The sequence below is a fragment of the Magnolia sinica genome, chromosome 5 (assembly GCF_029962835.1).
Source record: "Magnolia sinica isolate HGM2019 chromosome 5, MsV1, whole genome shotgun sequence".
Lineage (NCBI taxonomy): Eukaryota > Viridiplantae > Streptophyta > Magnoliopsida > Magnoliales > Magnoliaceae > Magnolia > Magnolia sinica.
Genome location: NC_080577.1, coordinates 87,646,829 through 87,668,573, shown reverse-complemented (window position 1 = coordinate 87,668,573; position 21,745 = coordinate 87,646,829). Strand labels below are relative to the sequence as shown.

At 39.3% G+C, this 21,745-nt stretch overlaps 1 protein-coding gene across 1 annotated transcript; it reads right to left on the bottom strand.

Moving 5' to 3' along the window:
- Positions 1 to 13,873: 13,873 nt before the first annotated feature.
- LOC131246248 (F-box protein SKIP14-like) lies at positions 13,874 to 21,365 on the bottom strand. The gene is made up of 2 exons (XM_058246176.1): positions 19,892 to 21,365; positions 13,874 to 15,499 (listed from the first exon to the last, which is right to left on the bottom strand). Exons 1-2 carry the CDS (start codon positions 20,777 to 20,779, stop codon positions 14,936 to 14,938), a joined length of 1,452 nt encoding a protein of 483 aa, XP_058102159.1. The 5' UTR covers positions 20,780 to 21,365; the 3' UTR covers positions 13,874 to 14,935.
- Between the last annotated feature and the right edge of the window lie 380 nt (positions 21,366 to 21,745).

Below are 21,745 nucleotides of genomic sequence, written 5' to 3'. Positions count from 1 at the left end.
ATGTCTCTAATGGATGATGTATATTTAAAAATGTTCATTCATTAGAAAAAAGTGTCACGCTCCAAATCTGGAAATCGGACTCATAGGAATTTCGATTGCCGAATCCGGTGCCGACAGCCTCCGTAGTACCCCATTCTCGGTTCCTAGCGTTCATACGCCAGATTTTGATCGTGGGATCCTACAAGGAGGATTTTTTTTTTGTACATTTAACTCGTAATAAGCACAACCGCAAGATTACCCAATTCACAAAAGCAACATCATCATCATCACATATCCACTAATATAAACGTTTTGAATACAATGCTGAAAGGGAAAAACATAAATCGAAAATCAAGCTCCAGAAGACCGCTGCACGCTCCAAACTCAACACTGCTGCAACATAACATCACCTGCACACATCTATCGTGCATAAGCTTATAGAAAGCTTAGAGGGTGGTGTAAGTGTGTGCACAAGGTAAGTGCCAAGTATTCAACGCAATGCTATAGCCATACAATACCGAAAATACTGGTAATCCGTAAATCGTACCATATCGGAATAAGAAGAAATATTGACAAGATCATGAATTATCAGGGTAAACAGAAATACTGACATGATCATGAATCATCAGGGTAAACAGAAATACTGACAAGATCATGAGAAGATCATAAATCATATGATAACAAAGTAAGCAGAAATACGAACAATTCCATGAGTCAATCAATATTAGAATACGCAATATAGAACAGCTATGCAAATGAGGAGTCGAAAAGAGCCAGGTATCAGATGCCGAGGATGCGATGCAATATGCGATTCCTGATGAGTCCATGAATAACATCGGTCGTATCTAGACCATATAATGCAGAAACACAGTAACCCAAAATGTCCTATGCCATGAATGTAATACAATATGTGGTGCAAATAAAACGACCATGCTGAAGTGTGAAGTCGGGATGATAGTACGTAGTATCACAGGCTGTGGGGTCCATCACAAGAGACTTCTATCCAAACCAGTCCCATACCTAAATTTGGATAGTCAGACCTAATGTGGTAAACTCCTGACCTCAGGTTAGTCGCGCGCCCAATCGAAATCTTAGCCATGCGAAGGTACACAGCGATTAGTTATGCACCACCAGCCCGAGTGGATAGTGAATGAAATGAATGCATGAGTATGCAACTCCTACTCAATAAGTCTACAAATCAATATGGTTCTTCTCTGGGATCATCACCGGGGTTTAGTACACTCCAAATGGCACTGTCTCTCTCCCAGCAGCACAGTCCAAGTGAGCGTAAGAAACCTCACTATCCGCCTGACCAATAGTCTGACAATACCTATCAGGCATGTCGATAGCAGATCCATTCACGAGCTGGTCAAACTCAGCCTAGTAATGCCCCCTACCCTCGGGCGAGTAAGGCCACACCCCCTCCCAACCGACCACGACACAGTGGGAGACGCGGCCTCCTGGTATTCGGCACTCGGGCGCTCATGTATCCACTCGGTCTCGACGTTGGGGCGTCTCCTGGCCTCGGAGGTTTAGGGATTTTCACCCAGGGACATCTATGGCGCCCGTATGCTAAAACCAAACATTTTCGGTGTCCCATCTGGCCATCCACGATATGCCTGTGGAGGCTACAACCCTGATGTCGCTAGGGCACCAAGTAATCATAATGCAAGATGCATGAGTCATACAATCCAGTCATGCATCAATCCTGCGCATACCGTGCGCTTATGCAAGATAACCTCCGCCTATCAGGGAGTCTCATAACAACACACTCAATGATATATGCAATTATCACCCACATCTCATAACAAACATGCAGATGATGCTTATGGGCATGTATCATAATGCTATGCTATCACATACTCATAATCGGTATCAATAACTAGCATCGACAATTGACCTTGACAATGTGGACATTTAACCGACATTGCCCCAAGGAATGGCCCACATAGATCCTAACATATAGTGGACCCATGACCTCATACAAGGGACAAATATACAACATTATGGGCCTCACTCAAGAGCTTAATACACATCACAGTGGGCCTTTCAAATGGACCTAACATACATCACAATGGGCTTCGTACAATCATAATGGGCCGCGTCACATGGGGCTAATACACATCCCATGGGCTACATCACATGGGCCTATATGCATCGGATGGGCCACATCCAATGGGCCCCAAATACATCACAATGGGCCACAACCCATGAGTCTCAAGTACATCGCAATGGGCCTCTCACACAGTCCATTATGCATCACATCCAGATGGGCCTTAATGGATGGCCATAGATACGTCACATTGGGCCTCATATACATCAAGTGGATCGCATTACATGGGTCACATATACATCACAATGGGCCACGCCCATGGGCCTTTATGCATCACAATGGGCCTAACCCATGGGCCCCAAATATATCACAATGGGCCTCAACCCACGGGCCCTAACACCCCACAATGGGCTCTACCAAATGGGCCCTAATACATCACAATGGGTCTCAACCCATCAACCCCAAATATATCACAATGGGCCGCAATACATGGGCCCCATACACATCACTATGGGCTGCATCATATGGTTGGATATACATCATAGTGGGCCTTACCAAATGGGCCGAAAATACATCATAACGGGCCTCATCATATGAGTCGAAAGTATATCACAATGAGCCTCACTCGTGGGCCTTAAATACATAACAGATGGGCCCAACACATGAGCCTCAAATACATAGCATGTAGGCTACATCAAAGGGTCACACCAATGGGCATCATATCATCAAGTGGGCCGCATCCATGGGCCGCACCAATGGGCACCATATATATCAAGTGGGCCGCATCCATGGGCCGCACCAATGGGCATCATATACATCAGGTGGGCCACATCCAGGGACCGCACCAATGGGCATCATATACATCAAGTGGGCCGCATCCATGGGCCGCACCAATGGGCATCATATACATCAGGTGAGCCCCGACAATGGGCCGCAATACATGGGCTTCAAATACACAATAGGTGGGCCCTACACATAGGCCTCAAATACATCAAGTGAGCTGTATCAACGGACTACACCAATGGGCCTCAAGTGGGCTTGGGCCACACCAAAAATCATTTCAATAGTAGTTGTAGGTGTAACATGTGTATCACTATAGACTATCATTTCATGGGGCACATGGCCCACTAACAGTGATCAGCACTGTCCAAACATTGCCCGAGTAAAACAGCACCATCCAAACATTATCCATGTAAATCGGCACCGTCCAACCATTGTCCACGTAAATCAATCACCACCCAAACGTTGTCCAGCACCGTCCAGCACAATCTGGACGGTATGGATGAAATAAATACATCATGGGGTCCGTGCTAGTGAAACAGATGGAAGGACTATATATAACACATACATCCCACAGACCTACTAATGTCAATACAGCAGCTATATAGCTGTTGTAGGCACATCAGCCAATCAATTTCCCTCAGAGGCGGGTCCCACGTAAGGCCCATCATAATATAAAGATATATTATAGTATAATATAGTATAATATAATACAATATAACATAATATTATAATATAATATAATATAATATACTATAACATCAAAATGTCCAGCCACAGCACGTTACTGGCGTACTTACAGCAGCTGCATAGCTGATGCGAGGTACACAACCCAATCCTCTCCCACCGTCCTTGGATTGGACGGTGCGGTTACAACCCAAATAAATCAAGGTGGGCCCCACGTCCTTGTGGATGGTGAAGATAAAACCCATGCAGCATGGTGGCTTCCACAAAATTTACAGACTGCAAATACTGCAGTTGCTGCTGGAGCTAGGTCATCCATCAGATGAACGGGTGGGATCTAACACATCCCTCATGTTCAGCCACAGTTTACTGACGTGGGCCCAGCAGACTACTGGCCCAGGTGAACAGACGGCATGGATTTCACCACATAAATTATGTGGGCCCCATGGAACTTGCTGACTTTTAGCAGCTATAAAGCTGCGTGCCGGCCCACCGTCCATCAGATGGACGGTCTGGATGAATGACAGGTGGACGGTGGGGGTATAAAACGTGCCATACAGTGGGGCCATAGTATTGCTGACGTCAATACATCAAGGTGGGTCCCACCGTGATATTTATCAGCCGTCTAAACGGTCCCTATGGTCACGTGGACCAGGTAGGGCCCACTGTAATATTTATTTGCCACCCAAACTGTTTATATGGTCACACGGACCTTAGGGGTCCACTCTAATGCGGTTCACAAATCCAGTCCACCCATTATGTGGGTCCCACTTGACTGAGGGTTCAGGCCAAGTTTCAGCCGCATCCAAATTTCAGGTAGGCCCCGCCAAGTGTTTATATATGTTTAGGCATGTCTCCACATGATTTTAAATGGTGTGGCCCACCTAAGTTTCTGATACAGCTGATGTTTGGGGAAGCCTCCTGGTCTGAGGGGACCCATCAAATGCACGGTGTTGATGGTCGACACGCGTCATGGTGGGGCCCACAGCTGGAGCCGTGAGGCCCAGCTCACCCGCCGTCCGTCAGCATCCGCAGGCCGTGGCAGCAGCAGCGTCAGCGCTGCTGCCTCCTTTGTCTTCTTTTTTTTTAAAAGGTTTTTCTGCAGATTTCCTATGGTAGGGCCCACATCAGTCCGATCCGACCCAGCCATAAGATTCTACGACTCATGATCGACGAAATGAGACCAATATGCAATGTGTTGTTGGCGAATGGAAGGGTCAAAGTGGGTTTCAATGGTGATACGTCTATTTCCTATGGTATGGCCCGCTTGATTGTCAGATCAGCCTCATCTTTTGGCTCAACGCCTAAAATGATCTGAGAAGTGAAATGGACGGCGTGGATTTTATACATACATCAAGGTGGGGCCTGCACAAGCGGCTCACCCCAAAGCACTCTACCCTTTTTTTTTATAGCTTGCTAGTACACCACCATTTCATTTCACGCACTCCTGATACCCGCTCTCTGTCCAGCGTCTCATGGACGTTGGACATCATGGATATAACACAATCATCATGGTGGGTCCCACGTGTAGGTGGCCCACGTGTCATCAAGGTGGGTTCAACATGAGCGTGGCCCACCATTCTTAAATCAATCTGACGTTTGTGTGTTTCCACCACCATAAGATAGGGTCCACATGATTTGGACGCTTTGGATGAAACATACCTTAAGGTGGGGTCCATCCAAGTGGGCCACACATCACACACAAAAAAAGAGAGAGTAAGGAAGGAGCACCCACCTCAAGATCTCTTCGTCCTTCTTTCGCCAACATGATTTAGAGCTCCAAGGGGACGATTTCAACGGTCGAGATGAACTTTGGAGGGTGGGGATGAGAGATAGGAAGGTGAGCCACACCAAGGTTCTCCATGGAAGCCATGGACGTTGGAGTTGCTTGAGCTTGCCTTTGGAGAATGAGAGAGAGAGGGTGAGAAAGAGATGGGTGATGGGAGAGAGGGATGGTGGAGTGACATGAGAGGTAAGGTACTTGTTGACTTTTTGTGGGGTTGCTTTGTACTTGGGTATGGGGAGAGTGATGGGTGTACTTTTGACAAGTGATGTGATTGATGTGATGGATTTAATAGATTCTCTTAGAATTTACAACGTGCGGTGTTTTCCTCAAACTGAACGCGGCCCACACTTCCTGGCACGGGTATCGCCTCGGCGAGCAAGACGCGGCGTCGGAACCGCGGCGACGACGTGGTCGTAAGGGTATAGGTCTCGAGTCAAGCCGACTTTGGAAAATGGGATACGAGCTTGGGTCGCGCGCAACTGCCGATTATAGGTCGCGAGCTGCCGGAATTCGAACGAGAGGACCGCGGAACCCTACAGAACGGTATGGGCTAGGATACGGGTCTTACAAAAAGTAATGTCACAAATATCACTAATGTTTTGAAAATATCATAGTAATATTAAGGAAAATATGTTAAATAATATTACCCACATAAATATGATGATGTTAACTAAGAAATAGTAAAATAATAAGGTAGTTATATATATATAGACACACACACACACACACACACACACACACACACACACACTTTATTAATTTAAATAATTTGAAATTTTAATATTCTTAATAGTATCCTAAGAAAATCTTCAATATTTTAAAATTTTCCCATAGATTTCCAGTCGAAATGGAAGAATATATATGTTTCAACAATTGGTAAAGCAATTATACAATTGTAAGATTATTTGAGTTCTCACTTTGATGAGTTATGAATGTAGTTACTCTATTTGAGATAGTATGCGGCCTTAAGCCCGCTAGACCGCTAGGCAGCTTAGGCAGTTGCCTAAGGCTTCCAGTCGGATGAAGGCTCATATTTTTAAAAAAGTTACTTATTATAAATCCTACATGCCCTAAAAAAAAGTTATTGCTTATACCACAAAACCTTCCCCGGATGGTTTCTAGTTCTCACTTATCACTCTCTCCAAATCTTATTCCCCTCTTTGGCTCTCCACAAGTCTCCTCTGGCCCTCTCTGTCTCTCACCTTCTCTTCTTCAAAGCTTTTTTTTTTACCTGCAAAGTATGGCCGATAACATTTTTTAAGTAAGTTCTTCAACATTCTTCGAGATTTTCTATTTTGGTTTGGGGTTTTGCCATTTTGAGATTTTGGGTTTTAGAGTTGAATTAGTCAATAAATATCAGTTTGGTTTGGGGTTTGGCTTTTGGGTTTTTCCCTTTTGGAATTTTGGGTTTTGAAGATTATTTTGATTTGGGGTTTTACCATTTTGGGATTTTGGATTTGGAAGTTGAATCAATAGATATTATTTTACCTTGGGGTTTTGCTATTTTGGGTTTTGGAGTTTAACCAAAAGAGATTATTTTGGTTTGGGGTTTTGTCATTTTGGTTTTGCCGATTTGGTTTGGAGTTAGGATTTTGGAGTTTGAGGTTGAATCAATGGAGATTATTTTGATTTTGGTTTGAACTTTAGAATTAAATCAATAGATATTATTCTATTTCCATAAATTATAAAAATATTACATTAATTTACTTCATTGATATAAAACCATTATTTCTTTTGTTAGGAATTTTCACCTATATGTTTAAATGAGTTTTGTAGAGTTTTGGAATTTTGAAGTTGGTATTTTAAATTATATTACTCATGTTCATTTTTTAAAGGACTTATGTTCATGTTTTTTAACATTAAATATATATTAAAACTTTTATCGATGATTTTTTTTTGTACTTATCCTTGATAGCTTGTTACTGTAGATTATAATATGAAGATCTTTGACAAGATAAGAACATAACCATTTATCGATTCTCTTAATCCATCAGTGTCAGGTTCTATTGTTTTTTAAACTTTAGAACTTAGTTAATTTTATGCCATGTTAATCATTCTCTATATATATTACGTATTGCATTTGTGATTGCTTTTAAATTACAAATAGATTGTCTAGTATAAAATTTAAATATGCATATCAAAAACTTCAAAAAAATAATAATAATTAATTCAATCTAAAAATTGAGCTCTTGATAAATTTGTAAGCAATCACAACCAAAATATAACAAATACACATAAAAATGTAGTAATTTATTAGAGTCAAAACAAAATAAAATAATGAAACAAAATAATATTAATGAACATATTCATAATGATGAACTTCAAGAAAATCTATAAAAAAAAAGAAATGAAAGTGATAATTTCTTAGAAAATTCATCCAAAGATGATGAAAACATTAATAAAATATCGGATCACATGCCTATAAATATTTATGATTTAGGATGATTGGATAATATTGATACAAAATTAAGAGATTTATTAATAGAAAAAAGGTCTAATTAGCTAGAGACATAAATCTAAAATTTTCTATTGATGAAAAATTTATACATTTTTCTACAACACATTACATTAAAAATTGCCAAACAGAAAAAATGCATGATAGCAAATGGTTAGCATGTTCAAAATATTTTGATATGGTATTTTATTTTTGTTGTAAGTTGTTTGATTCAAAACATAGACAAGGTCAATTAATGAATGAAGGAACTCGAGATTTAAAGAATCTTAGTTCTAAGCTTAAAACTCATGAAACAACAAACATACATATTACTAACATAGATACTTGGGTTGATTTAGAAACAATCTTAATAAAAATAAGACAATTGAAGCAAATGTTCAAGATCAAATCAACAAAGAGAAAGAGCATTGGAAAAAAATGTATTAATGAGAATTATTGTTGTTCTGAAAACTCTTTCTAAAAATAATTTGACATTTTGTAGAAGTAATGAAAGGATTTATGAAAATAATAATGAAATTTTTTAATTTTAATTAAAATGATTGTAGAATTTAAACCAATAGAAGAACATGCTTGACATATTAAACATGATGAAGTAAATAATCATTATTTTGCACACGATATATAAAATGAATTAATACATATGCTAGCATGAGAAGTAAAAAAATATAATAATTATGAAAATTAAAGAAGCAAAATACTTTTTAGTTATACTTGATTGTACTCATAATGTAAGTCATAAATAACAAATGACTCTTATGTTACAATGTGTAGATGTTTCAACAAGTCCAGTATATATATATATATATATATATATATATATATATATATCATAGAATTTTTAATAGATGATACATATAGACAATGACTTTTAATAAACTTTAAAATAATAATAATAATAATAATAACTTGATATTAATGATGTAAGAAGACAATGATACGACAATGAATCTAATATGAAAGAAAAACAATAAGGTATTAAAAAAAAATCTATTAAATATAAATTCTAAAGCCTACTATACACCATGTGATTGTTATATTAGATAAGAAAGTGTTTCTTGTACACAACGGAGGATAGAAGAAAATGATAACGAAATGATCAAATCTATTGGGTTCAAGGCTCGACTTAAACAGTCAATTTGTCAAGACAGATTTGCTGGCCTTTTTCTGAAAATTCCAGCAAGTGCAAACGAAGGAAATCTGCAAATTATCTTCAGGATACAATGAACTCTCAATCCGATTTTCAACAAGAAAATTTGCACATTTAAGTGTTGAACAAATCTCTAGTTTTGACACCGATATGTCTTAAGACGTTCAGAAGAAACTCAATAAGAGATTAGATTGAGAGTAATTGCATAGATAATGATATAATCTTAAAGATTAAGAGTGTTCTCTTCTAGATTATAGTATCCAGGATTTATATCAATTGAAAGGTTATGGATTTCTTCCTGAAGAGGTGCTAAAGTGCCTCTTCAAGAAATCCATACTCATTCACAGCAAATAATTGCTTTCTATGAAAGGACATGACTCTTTGTCCTATGACAGTTATTTCTATACCCCTTCAGACAGAAGCAATTATCCAACAAAAAAAACTATATCCACATAAGCGACACATGGCATAGGTGCCACATGTACAATCATGTCACAATTACTCTCAATTAACAAAAAAGGTAATAAAACATTGCCATGGCCCAAAAAATTTGAACCGAGTACTAAAAAGACTAAGGCTCTCTTAGCTCCTTAAGACGATATGCACGTCCTAAGTGCTAAGTGCGCCTAATAAAGCGCCCAAGCAGCCCACGCTGCGCGCGCGGACGATGCTTCGCACCGTCCTTGAGGAGATTTGAACCCTGGTTGTATAAGCAAAAACATCTTCTTTTACCGACTGGCTATACACACTATTTATGGAAAGTTTAAATAATTAATATATTTATTTACTTTATAAAAATAACTTTTATTTTTGAAATTTATTTTTATTCTAAAAAACACAACATGTTATAGCCTTAACTTAGTACTTAGTGATATGGCAAACTCTTGTACTAAAATTATATCCTTTTTGCTTTTTTTGAATGATATAACATATATTTTCATTATTTTCTTCTTCTATAAAGAGGTGAAATTTTTTACAAAAAATAAAAATAAATAAATAAATAAACTTCCATATTTAATTCTTAAATCATTATTACAAATAGGTTGGGAAAGTTGTATTGAAAGTGTTAAAGCAATAATATACCAAGCCCTTTATTCCAATTAGCAGAAACTAATAAAGATGCTAAAACAAGAAGTGAAGCTACAAGTTTAGAAACAAATGATATGAAAACTTTTGAGTTTTTGTTAGGCATGACTATATGGTATGGTATATTATCTGTTGTTGATACAATTAGTAAGAACTTACAAACTAAAATATGCAAAATGATGTTACTGTATATTAATTAAATGGTCTTATTATATATATATTTTGTAAAATATAGAGAAAACGGTTTTGAATCAGCAATGATTTCTTCTAAAGAGATTGTAACTAAAATGAACATAGAGCTAGTATTTCATGAAAAACATAAAATACATAGAAAGAAATATTTTGATGAAAGTGTTGATGACGAGTCAATACAATCATTAGAAATATATTTTAGAATTGAATATTTTACATATATAGCAGATCAAGCCATCTCTTTAATTTGTAGTAAGCTTTGAACAATTTAAAGCATATGAAGATATTTTTAGTTTTTTATTTGATTTTAAAAAAAATCATTAAATGATATTAATTTGAAAATATATTGTCTTAACCTTGAATTTTTTTTTACAACATGAAGTATTTTCTAATATCAATGGTTTAGATTTATTTTCAGAATATATATATATATATATATATATATATATATATATATATATATATATATATATATATATATATATATATAGGGAAAAGGTTCTATGCATTCGAGCTCATGGGAACTTCCCATGAGGTTGAGTTGTGTGGGCCCCACCGTGATGCGTGTTGAACATCTACCCCATCAGTCAGATGCACCATTCCATGGTGAGCCTAGGGCTTAAAACTCAAGCCAATCCGTGACTTATGTGGGCCACACCACACACAAAAGTTGAGAGGGGTTACCCTCCATTAAAACATTCATAATCATTTGTTGGGCCCACTGAGATGTGGTTCACAAACACAAATCCAGCCCATCCATTATGTGTGTCCCACTTAGATGAGGGGTTAGACCAAGTTTAAGATGCATCCAAATTTCAGGTGGGCCCCACCAAGTGCTTTTATATGTTTTACGTATGTCTTCACATGATTTTAAATGGTATGGCCCACCTGAGTTCCGTATACGGCTGATTTTTGAGATCCCATAATTTAGAGGGGACCCATCAAATGCACGGTGTTGATGTTCGAAATGCATCACGGTGGGGCCCACAGCTCGATCGACCTCATGGGAAGTTCCCATGAGCTCGACTGCATAGAACCTTTTCTATATATATATTGAAATACTTAATTATATAAATAAACTAGATTATTTTTTGAATGCATACATTATATATAAGATATTAGTGACAATTGCTTATGCATTAATAAGTTTTTTGAAACTTAAATTAATAAAATTCTACTTATGATTGTCCATGTCACGAGAAAGATAATGTGAATTGGCCATATTATCTATTGAAAAAAAATTGGTTAATAAACTTAACTATATAAGCTTAATTAATAAATTCGTATCTCAAAAGGTACGAATAATAGACTTTAAATAAACTGTAAGTACTAAGATTCTTCCGATTCCAAGTTCTTTTACTCACTAATTAATTTTAATTATGTTTTAAATTAAATCTCTATGCATTTCAGTAGATTTTGATATATTATGATATTTGACTTTCTTTATGAATATGTTAATTATGATCATTTTATTCCATTATTTTAATTTGCTTTGGGAATCTCATATCCAACTAAAAAGTTCAAAATAAGAAAGAAAATTAAGCCCAATATTTTGAATTCTTATACAAAATTTAATATACAATATATATTAAGGTGGGGCTCATATTTAGGGCCGCACCTAATTGGCTCTCCTATGGCTCTTATTTAAGTGAAAAGACGAATAGTAAGTGCACTCACTCTCTTCGATAGACGAAGGGATTTGTGGCACGTGTTAGTCTAACGTTTGTGTGCAATATCCGAGACAGTCATCAAGTGCTTCTAACCATGGGCATGCCTGCAAAAAATAATAAAAGATCAGCTTGGTCCACACGAATGCTTTGAATGTGAAGACCGTCCATTTCTTTTGCATGTGTGGCCCATCTAATAGGCTGACTGACCTTTAATTTTAGGACGATAACAATATACAATGTGGGAAAAACCTAAAAAACGGGTTGGATCTTGATCTCGTTTGTCATATCGACATATGTGAGAGGTGAGTGCTGAGAAAGTCTACTCCCTCATTTTACATGGAAATCCTCCCCATTCAAACTTCGGAGGAATTATGGGATCCTCGACTCACGGCTTTGCTTAGACAGTGTACTCGGGTTTTCATTCCAGACAAGTGTGGCACATGCTTTGTTAATCTTAGCCATTGATCTGTTGCCTCCAGCCGTGGATGGACCATGCCCTTATTATCTCTTAGATTGTAAGATTCTAGCAGTCAATCTTGGAACTTCTTCAGTTAAATGGGCCATAGATCGGATGACAAAAGATTGGATGGCCTGGATTATGAATCGGGGGCACCAGTGCTCGGAACTGGAAGTCTGGAACCCAAGTATAGGGTGAGAAGCTTCGTCGGATGACACTAGCCCCGGCCGGTTGACGCCCTAAATACATGCTAGCTCTATGATTTAGACCATTGATCTGCCAAACTCCACTGTAAGAGCGTGATAACCAAAAGTGTTCTACATGAGGAGATCCTAGCCGTCCAATATTGACCATTTCTGTGGATCGCGGTTGTATTCTGGGCTATATCTATGGACTGTGATTGGACTCCAATTGGTGCTGTTTCCGGGCTGCATTTACTTTGGATGATAGATATGTTTCAGATCCATAAGCATGTATGTGGATGGAGCATGTGTCTAAAATCACACTGATCAAGCAATCTAACCATCCAATTAATGTCTTCTAAGTGGAAGGTCAGAAATATCTAAAAAAAAAACAAAGAATGGTCCGCATTAATTTGACCATAAGGTCCGCCCCCTTGTGTCACACAAAATCAAGCTCATCCCGATCCAAAATATGTGTGCCATCCAATCCAATCCATAAGATGCGCCCTACAAGGATGAATAGACATCCAAAATAATAGCCCATTGAAAAAATTTTGAGGTGGGCCACATCACTTGGTTTTAAAGGTTTTATGCATGACTTTACATGGTGTGGTCCGCTTGAGTTTGGACCAGCCTGCTTTTTGGGGTTCCAATGAGAACATTAGGGGTCGGACAGGGTGAAGGGAGTGGATTTAATGCGTACATGATGTGGGGCCAGCAATTCCTTTTGGCAAATGTTTAAGCACGTTCAACACCCATCCTAGTAAAGGATAAAAATGATATAAGAGACCACATTTTATATCAGGGGCTGTAATCTCTTAATACATAATTAAGATTAACTAAAACAAAACTCACTTTTAAGTAGGCGTCTACCAAAGAAAATTTATATGAACTATCATCTCTAATATGTTTTGATGTCAACTAAAATGGGATAAATCTCATCCCACATTTTCCAGTGCTATGGCCCCTTCGTGTATTACATCTGCCTTGATTTTTTTGGACGACCTCCTAATATGAGCCCCTAGCATGAAGCTCAAACTTGCATGCTGGACCCTCCACAAGCAGACACCAAATAACAGAAAGATCTACAGGGCAACATGTTCAATCAAAATGGGTGATTTTCTCACCTACTAAAGATCCCATACCTGCCATGAACTCAAAATCTCCCAATTGCCATGGGAATACCATTTAGTTGACTTTATGCCTGTTTGAAGGGCTCGTTTTGAGTCCCATTTTTACAGTGCAATAACACTAACATAGAGATTCAACCAATGCAAGTATAGCATCCTTGAGAAAATAATACTTACAGTGATGCATTAGAGAGAGGCTTTAACCGAGAGTTTCCTGCATGCAAGCAAGTTGCAGCAGCCCCAACATCAAAATTTCATGGAAGGGTCTACACTTTTCACTTTCACAACTGAATATTATTATCACAGTGCCCCCAAAGCAATTGCCACAATACCAAAATTCCATCACAACATAAATCTAATGTGGCAGTAAGAAGATCCTACTACTACTACTGAATAACACTTATTTCTAATGTTGGTTAGAGAACCTCAAATAAATGGGACACTGCAAATGTGCAGCAATGGTGGTAGCTTTCTCTTTGACACAAAGCATATGGCCCCTGCCAATAACATAAACGGATACCTGAGCATTGCATCCGTATTGCAACATCTCCAGAGAAATGAGATAGCAAACCCACCTTCACCAGCAGCAGCTTGTTGCTTTTTCAGGTTTTTTATCAGAGATGCAGACAGTGGTAGAATTCCTCGACCAGGAAATTCAGCTCATCCAGCCAACACAAAGCTTCCCCATCATCACATAGACCAGCACACAGAAATCTTCCACTTCATTACATACCATCGTTCAGCCGCTTCTGTGCAAACAAGCATGCAGATATAAAAGGCACCCCCACACCCCCACCCCAAAATATCCAAACAACCAGTCAAGCATGATGTGAAGACTCATCAAGCCTGCAGCAATATCTAAAAAGCCAGCAATCAAAGACAACCCAAGAACCAATAGACAGGCTTCCTCCCGAGCTGAACATAGACCAGCACACAAATCTTCCACTGCATAACATACGATTGTTCCACTTCCCACGCAAACCAGCATGCAGATAGATAACCTTCTAAAGCTCTTTTTCTTTTTCTTTTTTAACCTTTTTTTTCTGTTTTTTTTTTTTTTTCCTCTTTTTTTTTTTTCCCCCTTCAAATAGCAAGGTTGGGTTGAGCGATAATATCGAAAAAACCAGGCGAGCATGATGTGAAGACTGAAGACTCAGCAATAGCTAACAAGTCAGCAATCAAAGCCACCCCAAGAACCAATAGACAGAGGCTTCCTCCCTAGCTGAATATTTCCACAGCCAAATCCATCTTTTATTCCCCACTTCTCAGATCATTTCAGCCAAATCCACAGATATCCATCCATTATCCAAAGGCACACAGTACATAGAAACTCTCTAACGATGATACACACACACGCGATACCTCATCTCCTGGTGTAGAATGGTATGCTTGGAGCCAGCACCTCTCTCCTCCAACTTTTCTTGCCATTGGAGCAGCTGCTTCCAGCAGCCTGAACAAAGCAAGTCAAGACAGAATGTCTCCTGGTACTCGCTGTCGTTGATGCATCTCCCACACTGGACACACCGGGAGATGCAAAAAGAGCATCCCCGGCACTGTTGGGCGGTGGGCTGCTCCCCTTGGCAGGTTTCCGCCGGGCAATCATAGACAAGCCTCAAGTTCTGACATCTTGGGCACATCTCAATATCGATGCCCTGGCATTCATTGTCACACAAGTGCGACATGTTGCCTGTGTGGTAAAACCGTTGTTTGTGAGCTTTAGGCTGCTTGTTTTCGTCTGCATCTAACAAGAACTTCAGCTCTTCAAAGTGCTTCTGTGTTACACCATAAAGACCACCTATCTGTAGGCATTTTATCCCACCAATGCCTGCAGACTTGAAAGCCTTCAAGTTGTTCACAAGACCTTCAATACTTAGTCTTGTACATCCAGGCACACTCAGCTGCACAGGCAAAGGGAACATGCATTAGATAATCAAATCCAAGATTTGAAAGACTAAAGTACAAGATAAGGAGCAAAGCATACCAGAACAGAAAAACTAAAGTGTTTCAGGAAATTGGAGGGTACCGTAGTGACTTTCAAATCCAAAAGGCCGAGTTTCAATGGCTCAAGGATTGGCAACTTCTGGCATCAACAGTGGACCCTCCCTCCCTCCTTCCCCACACATGCACGCACGCACCCACCCACACACACACGTGCTGATCCCGCCCACACACTGATTTTGGTGAGGTTTTCTTTAATTTCTATGAGGTGTCTAAGAAATCCCTCACTAACTCCCACGTTTATTTTAATTTTAATTTCTTTCGATCAGTAACAAGGGCCATCCTACATCTATTTGGGCTGATTGAACAACAAGCACTCTGTTGTACTACCCTTCTAAAAGCAGGATAGTAAAGTGAAAGGTACTCTGTTGGGCCTGTACCAATGTTACCTCAAGCGATGAATTATGGGTCATTAGAGATCCAGATCTCTATTTTTAGAGACCCGAAATTATGACTCCATATTCTTACTATTGACTAAGTTAATGCAAATTTGTATTCACAATATAATTTATACTTATTATTTATTTAACACTAAGCATGTTGGGTATGTAACGATAACACTCATCATTTCATATATAAATTGCAGTATGGGGTGATGCAGGTGATCCCATCCCCTGCATACTGCATATTGCTCACAGTCATTGCAGTTTTTCTCGTGTGATTCGAACTTTCAATCTGTTACATAAAACTTTCATTGCATTTAGTTTCTGCCTTGATCTAGTTCCATTATTTCAGTATCAGAGCAAGTTCTAGTGTTGGAAATTTGAAAAACAAGTTTATTTTTTCCCCTAATTATCCTTATTCATTGAATCTTCCCCTTAGCCCTTTTTTCCTTTCTTCTCATCCCAAAATCCTAACTTTTTTCTCCTTCATTTCAAAACCCATCAAATCCGATGACTTCTTTTTTTCTTCCCAAAACTCATCTCAAACCCCATGACCCCCATAACCTATAACCTTTAGATCTACAACCCAAGGCTAAAGTTCAGCCCAGGTTCTTGTTTGGAGATGTTGTGGATAGGAAGATGCTCATACACCTCATACAATTATCCCCATCCAAACTCCCTTACCTGTCCACATCCATCGTGTTATTTTTATCCGGATCATCATCCCTATAGCACCAAGTCTCACCCATCTCTATCTCTACATGCATCTTGTGGAGATTCCTTTCAACTGCCCTCTAGATGTTATTGGCTACACAAAAGCATACTATCAAACAAAAATATCAATGATGGCAAAAAAATGTTCGAGAGATGAGTGAGGAGAATACGTGGAGACTCAAGAAGGAGATTAGAGCGTTCAAAGGAGATGTTGCAGAATAATTCAAGGAACTTAAAGAGTGTTGGGCCTGATTTGGTTTTGTGTGGGTGTTGTTTTCTTTGCTTGCTTTTGCGAGCTTTATTAATAATTTTTTGTCAACTCTCAAAAAAGAAAAAAAGAAAAAAAAAAAAGAATTCAAGGAATTCAAGAAGATGGAAAGAGCTTAATTCGAGTCCTTGATTAAGGAAAAGCATTGTGGACTTCAATCCATTGTCCCCCAGAGTTCCCAAAAATGACATGTTTGAAGCTAGTGTGGCGACTCAAAAGGAATACACAATTGGCTTGCTCGATGGATCCATGGATACACCTACTAATGGACCAACAAACTCGATATAAAGGCATATAATGACGACAGGCAACTATTGCCTTTAACTCAAGAGAAAGTGCTCTTCGAAGCCTGGTGGAATTGATGGAACCAGATGGCCACATGAAGATCTAAGAATCCAACCATTCGAATTATCATGATTGATGATCTAAACCAGATCCATGTTCTGATGATGAATTTGATGAGATCAGTGGTTAGATTACATTATAGGGCTAAGAGGATCAATTGAATGGCCATTATATTTATAGGATTTATTTGTTTTAGTCTGTTATTAGGGTTTGATTGAGTACTTAATAATTTCTCCTTTTAAGTATTTTCGTCACTTTATTGGTGGTCCACTTTTGGAGCACCAAACAATGTCTAAATGACATGAAATTAGTCCTGTTTGATAGCCCATTAACTTGGCTTTCAAATGAGCACAAGATCATGGGATTCTGACACCATTTAAGTGAGTAATGGCCCATTTATAGATTGTCCATATGGTGGTGACAGGATTTGGGGGCAGTTTGGTCATTTTCTGTTTTAGGGCTTCTCTGTTTGGCTTTAAGCCTATATGAGGCTATGCTAGGGAGGTGTGAGGCATTATTATCATGATTATGGAATAAAAGTTCAGTTGTACTTTCAGGTTTCTTACTTCGATTCTATTCACTAGAAAAATTAGAGAGGGTTTTTTTTTTTTTTTTTTAGATCTCTAGTTTCAACAAGAGGAATGTTGGGTTCTTTCCCACAACCTTTTACTTCCTTTCTTTGATATATTTACATTCCTTTTACGGGTTTGCATTATCTTGTTTGGATTGCAAGTGGAACTCTCATATTTGTGAGAAAACAATCCCCTAGTTTCTTGTGCTCGAGAATCCAGATTATGTATTGGTGCAATGATAGCTTTGTGGAAACCTCCCCTTTTCCTTAAAATCCAAACATCTCAAGCTATCGCACCAATGGAAATTTTTTTCCATTTCCATTGATTTCTTTGGGTTGGTGATATCCAAAAACATGCCCTAAGGGGACTACAACTTTAAATCAATATTTGGGCCAGTTGAGCAACAAGCACTCCCGTGTGCTTGCACTACCTCTGGTGCACATGTACCACCCTAAAGAAAAAATGATTCCTGTGATCTTTCTCATGTGTCATAACACTCACAGACACGACATTGGGAGAAATCAAGGGGGTATTATTCTTAGGGAAAACAAATATTAGAGAATTGAATGAATTAATCCACTCTCTAAGAGAACTACGCCTTTTGAAATCATCAGTTTCCAAATCACTACTGGTGGAAGGAGACTCACACAATCAAGTGCTATTCACGCACAAACTGCAGCCATGGACAGTAGACTTCATTGTGATGAGAATGGAGAGTTAGTTAGCATTTGATGTACACTAAAAAGATCATGGTTGGCAGGGCTTTCCAAACATGCAATGTGCTTGGTGCAAATCACAATAAGTGAGAATGGGAAGTGGGCTAGTGTGGAAAATGAAAATCACAATAAGTGGGCTCGTGTTTCTTGCCTTTCCTTTCCAAATCACAAGTCAGTTGAGAATGGGAAGGTTCCATTATCTCATCCACAATATGGTGGTAGCTTATCCCATCATCCTCAGAACCAGAACACCCAGTCAATCTTTGCTTTGATGTGAATATTATCTCTCAGATTGACTCATGGGAAGGCTGAAACACTAGCTATAGGGTGAGTAGAGACATTCATTATGCATTGGCTATGTTTTCCTTCTCCCTTGATGCACTTTGTTTTCTCCTTTTGAGTTATAAGTATAAGCATCATAACGATCAATCAAAGGAGAAAAGATAGGTACAGAGGGGGGGGTGGGTAACCATGTGAGGGTATGGCATCATTATGTTCCTCCAAATTTCCACATGTATGCATATTACAAAATGCATGGCTGCCACCCACTTGTTTCGATGACAGGACTCCCAAATGTTTCTTTAGATGGATTAGATCTGACCAACTATAAGAAGACAAACTAGATAACTAACAATGATACAGAGGAATGCATTGAACAATAACAACAAATACATAAAGTTATTATGCAATCTAAGACATCAAGAAATACAACACCAAACGTATTATCTCTTAAAAAGTTTGGATTGAAACATGAGAAGGTTCACCCACTAGCTAAAGAGCAAGTTGAGATCTTCCTTATGTACTGGATATCCTTTCCCTCTCCTTTGATGCACTTTTTTGCTCCTTTTAGGCATTAGTTGAAGCATCATTAACAATAAATACAAGGAGAAAATAAACATATACAGGAATAACACATTGGATCCAAAAGTACCCTTGATTGGATAGTGGCAAGTGGTAAAAAATACAAGGGATTGCAAAATGGTTGATAAAATAATAAAACAGTGTCACCGCCCATTTCTCAATCAACTGATCATGGTGATATTGGTGGACCCTGGTGTTCAACAGGTCACCACAGTCATGAGCTGGCCCACTTTAGCCCCACATAAAGATTCACAGAGCAACAAGGCATACATAATTAATACTCGATCATACCTCCATAGATGTAAGGGGGGATTATACACCTATGATGAAAATGAAGCAGCTGAACAAACAAGCACCTCAATACTGATACAAAGTAACACATTGAATACCTGATGGGGATAAATTAACGGTGTACAGAGTTTCAGATACTGACCTTTGTGAGTTTCGGGTTGGATTCAAGAACACGCTTCAGACCATCATCAGTGATCAATGAACACTCCACCAGACTCAAGTATTGTAAACCACCCTGTGCCCTTCTAGTCAACTGTAAAAGAGCATCATCAGTAATCCTCTTGCTCAACGGCTGATCTATGTGGATTCTCCTCCACAGGAGCGCATCGTTCTGAACCGATGAACGCATGGATCTGCAAACCCTTTCAGCGGTGAGGAGATCCCGCACACCCAAATAACTCAGCGCGAACATCAGAGCATCATGTGTAGCTCCCCCACCTCCATCAGAGCAACTCTCGGCATGGTGTGCTAAATCTTCAGCCCGACGACAACCAACCGCGTTTGGATCTTCATCGCCGAAACTCAGAAATTCCTCCACATCCCAAACAGATACAAGCTCGCCGTCGCGGGAAACATCTCCCAATTCCTTCTCCTCGACCACCATCCCACCAAATTTACTGCTCAAATCCAATCCCCCACCGACACCCACATCAGCGGCTTCAGATTCAAACATCATCGCTTGGTTCCAGAACAAATTCAATCCGGCAACCAACCTATCCTCGCTGGGGCTCCCGATCTCCAAATCCTCAATCCAGCCTGCGATTGCCGTGAAGGTTGCACTCAGTTCCATGCCAAACGGATCCGACGGCAACAGGTCGAGGATATCATCGGCGGCGATAGGCTCACAAGAACCCCCTCCCCTGTTGCCTCCATCCCTACCCAAATCATACAAATCCTCAACTCCCCAATTGAAGCACCGCGGCTTAACAAGGCCCTCCCCGCTCCTATCCCCGATCGAGACCGATGGAACCAAATTGTCCTCAGAAGAATTTAAAGGGAGAACCGTGCAACGCGGAAAATTCAGGGTCATAGCTCTCTACCCAAAGGAAAAGAAATTACAAACCCTAATCCTAAATAGTATTTTTTTTTCACAATGAAAACAACAACAAAAACCCTAATCTAACCCTAAATCCTGCAAGACAACCCTCAATTTTGGATGAACAGTTAAAAATATAGCACCAAGAATTTCACCGAGTTTCTTGATCAGAACCAGAACGAATAAATAAATTAAAAAACATAAAACCCTAAAAAATAAAAAACAAAAAATTGGATAGATTCTCCTATTTTTCTTCTAACCCTTATCTTAATAGAAAACTTTAGATTAATCAAAGAACAGAAATGACCTTATCGAGAGCGATCGATCAATCAACAGTAGTAGATCGTTGATCCGGCGGAAGAGATGAGAGAATAAACGGAAAAGGGGAAATCGGCGATTTGGGATAGAGATAACAGAGAAATTGAGGAGATGGATGGGTAGAAACTGAAATTGCTGAGATTAGAAAGAGGAGCCGAAGGGGGTTGGGATAGCGGAGGGGAGAATCCACGCGTCGGAATTCGGGATTCGGAGACTACTCGTTCTTCGGTCGAAGATGTGGGCATGAGAGAGGGTATTTCCTTTTCTGGTTGGTTTATATACGACGCCTGACCCGAGCATATAGGACCGCTCCTCGAGCTTTCATTTCCTGCATGTGTGGCCCACCCATCGGTTTGTCATTGATACGGGGATTAACATCGAATCCGAAGCCATTTAAGGTTTGATTTTTAAATTTCCACACTGAATTCGAATATTTGATTTTTCTTTTTTTATTTTCAACCGTCTATTTGTAGGTCACTGATAGCAGAGTGGGATTATTAGATCAGGTTCAATCTCTGGCAATCCTCCATCCACGGTGGGACCCATCAGATCAAAAGACTCGATCACCTATCATGGGTTTAAGTTGCCCCAATACTCTAGGCTCGAGGTTACTGTGCTTTTCCTCGGGTCGAGGATCCTCTT

What these genes read in the sequence shown, in the direction of transcription:
- LOC131246248 (XM_058246176.1), bottom strand. Translation starts at nt 20,779, where the DNA reads ATGACCCTGAATTTTCCGCGTTGCACGGTTCTCCCTTTAAATTCTTCT. An exon ending in CCAACCCGAAACTCACAAAG is followed by an intron (nt 15,500 to 19,891) that starts GTCAGTATCTGA and finishes TTGCCTGTGCAG; the next exon opens with CTGAGTGTGCCTGGATGTAC.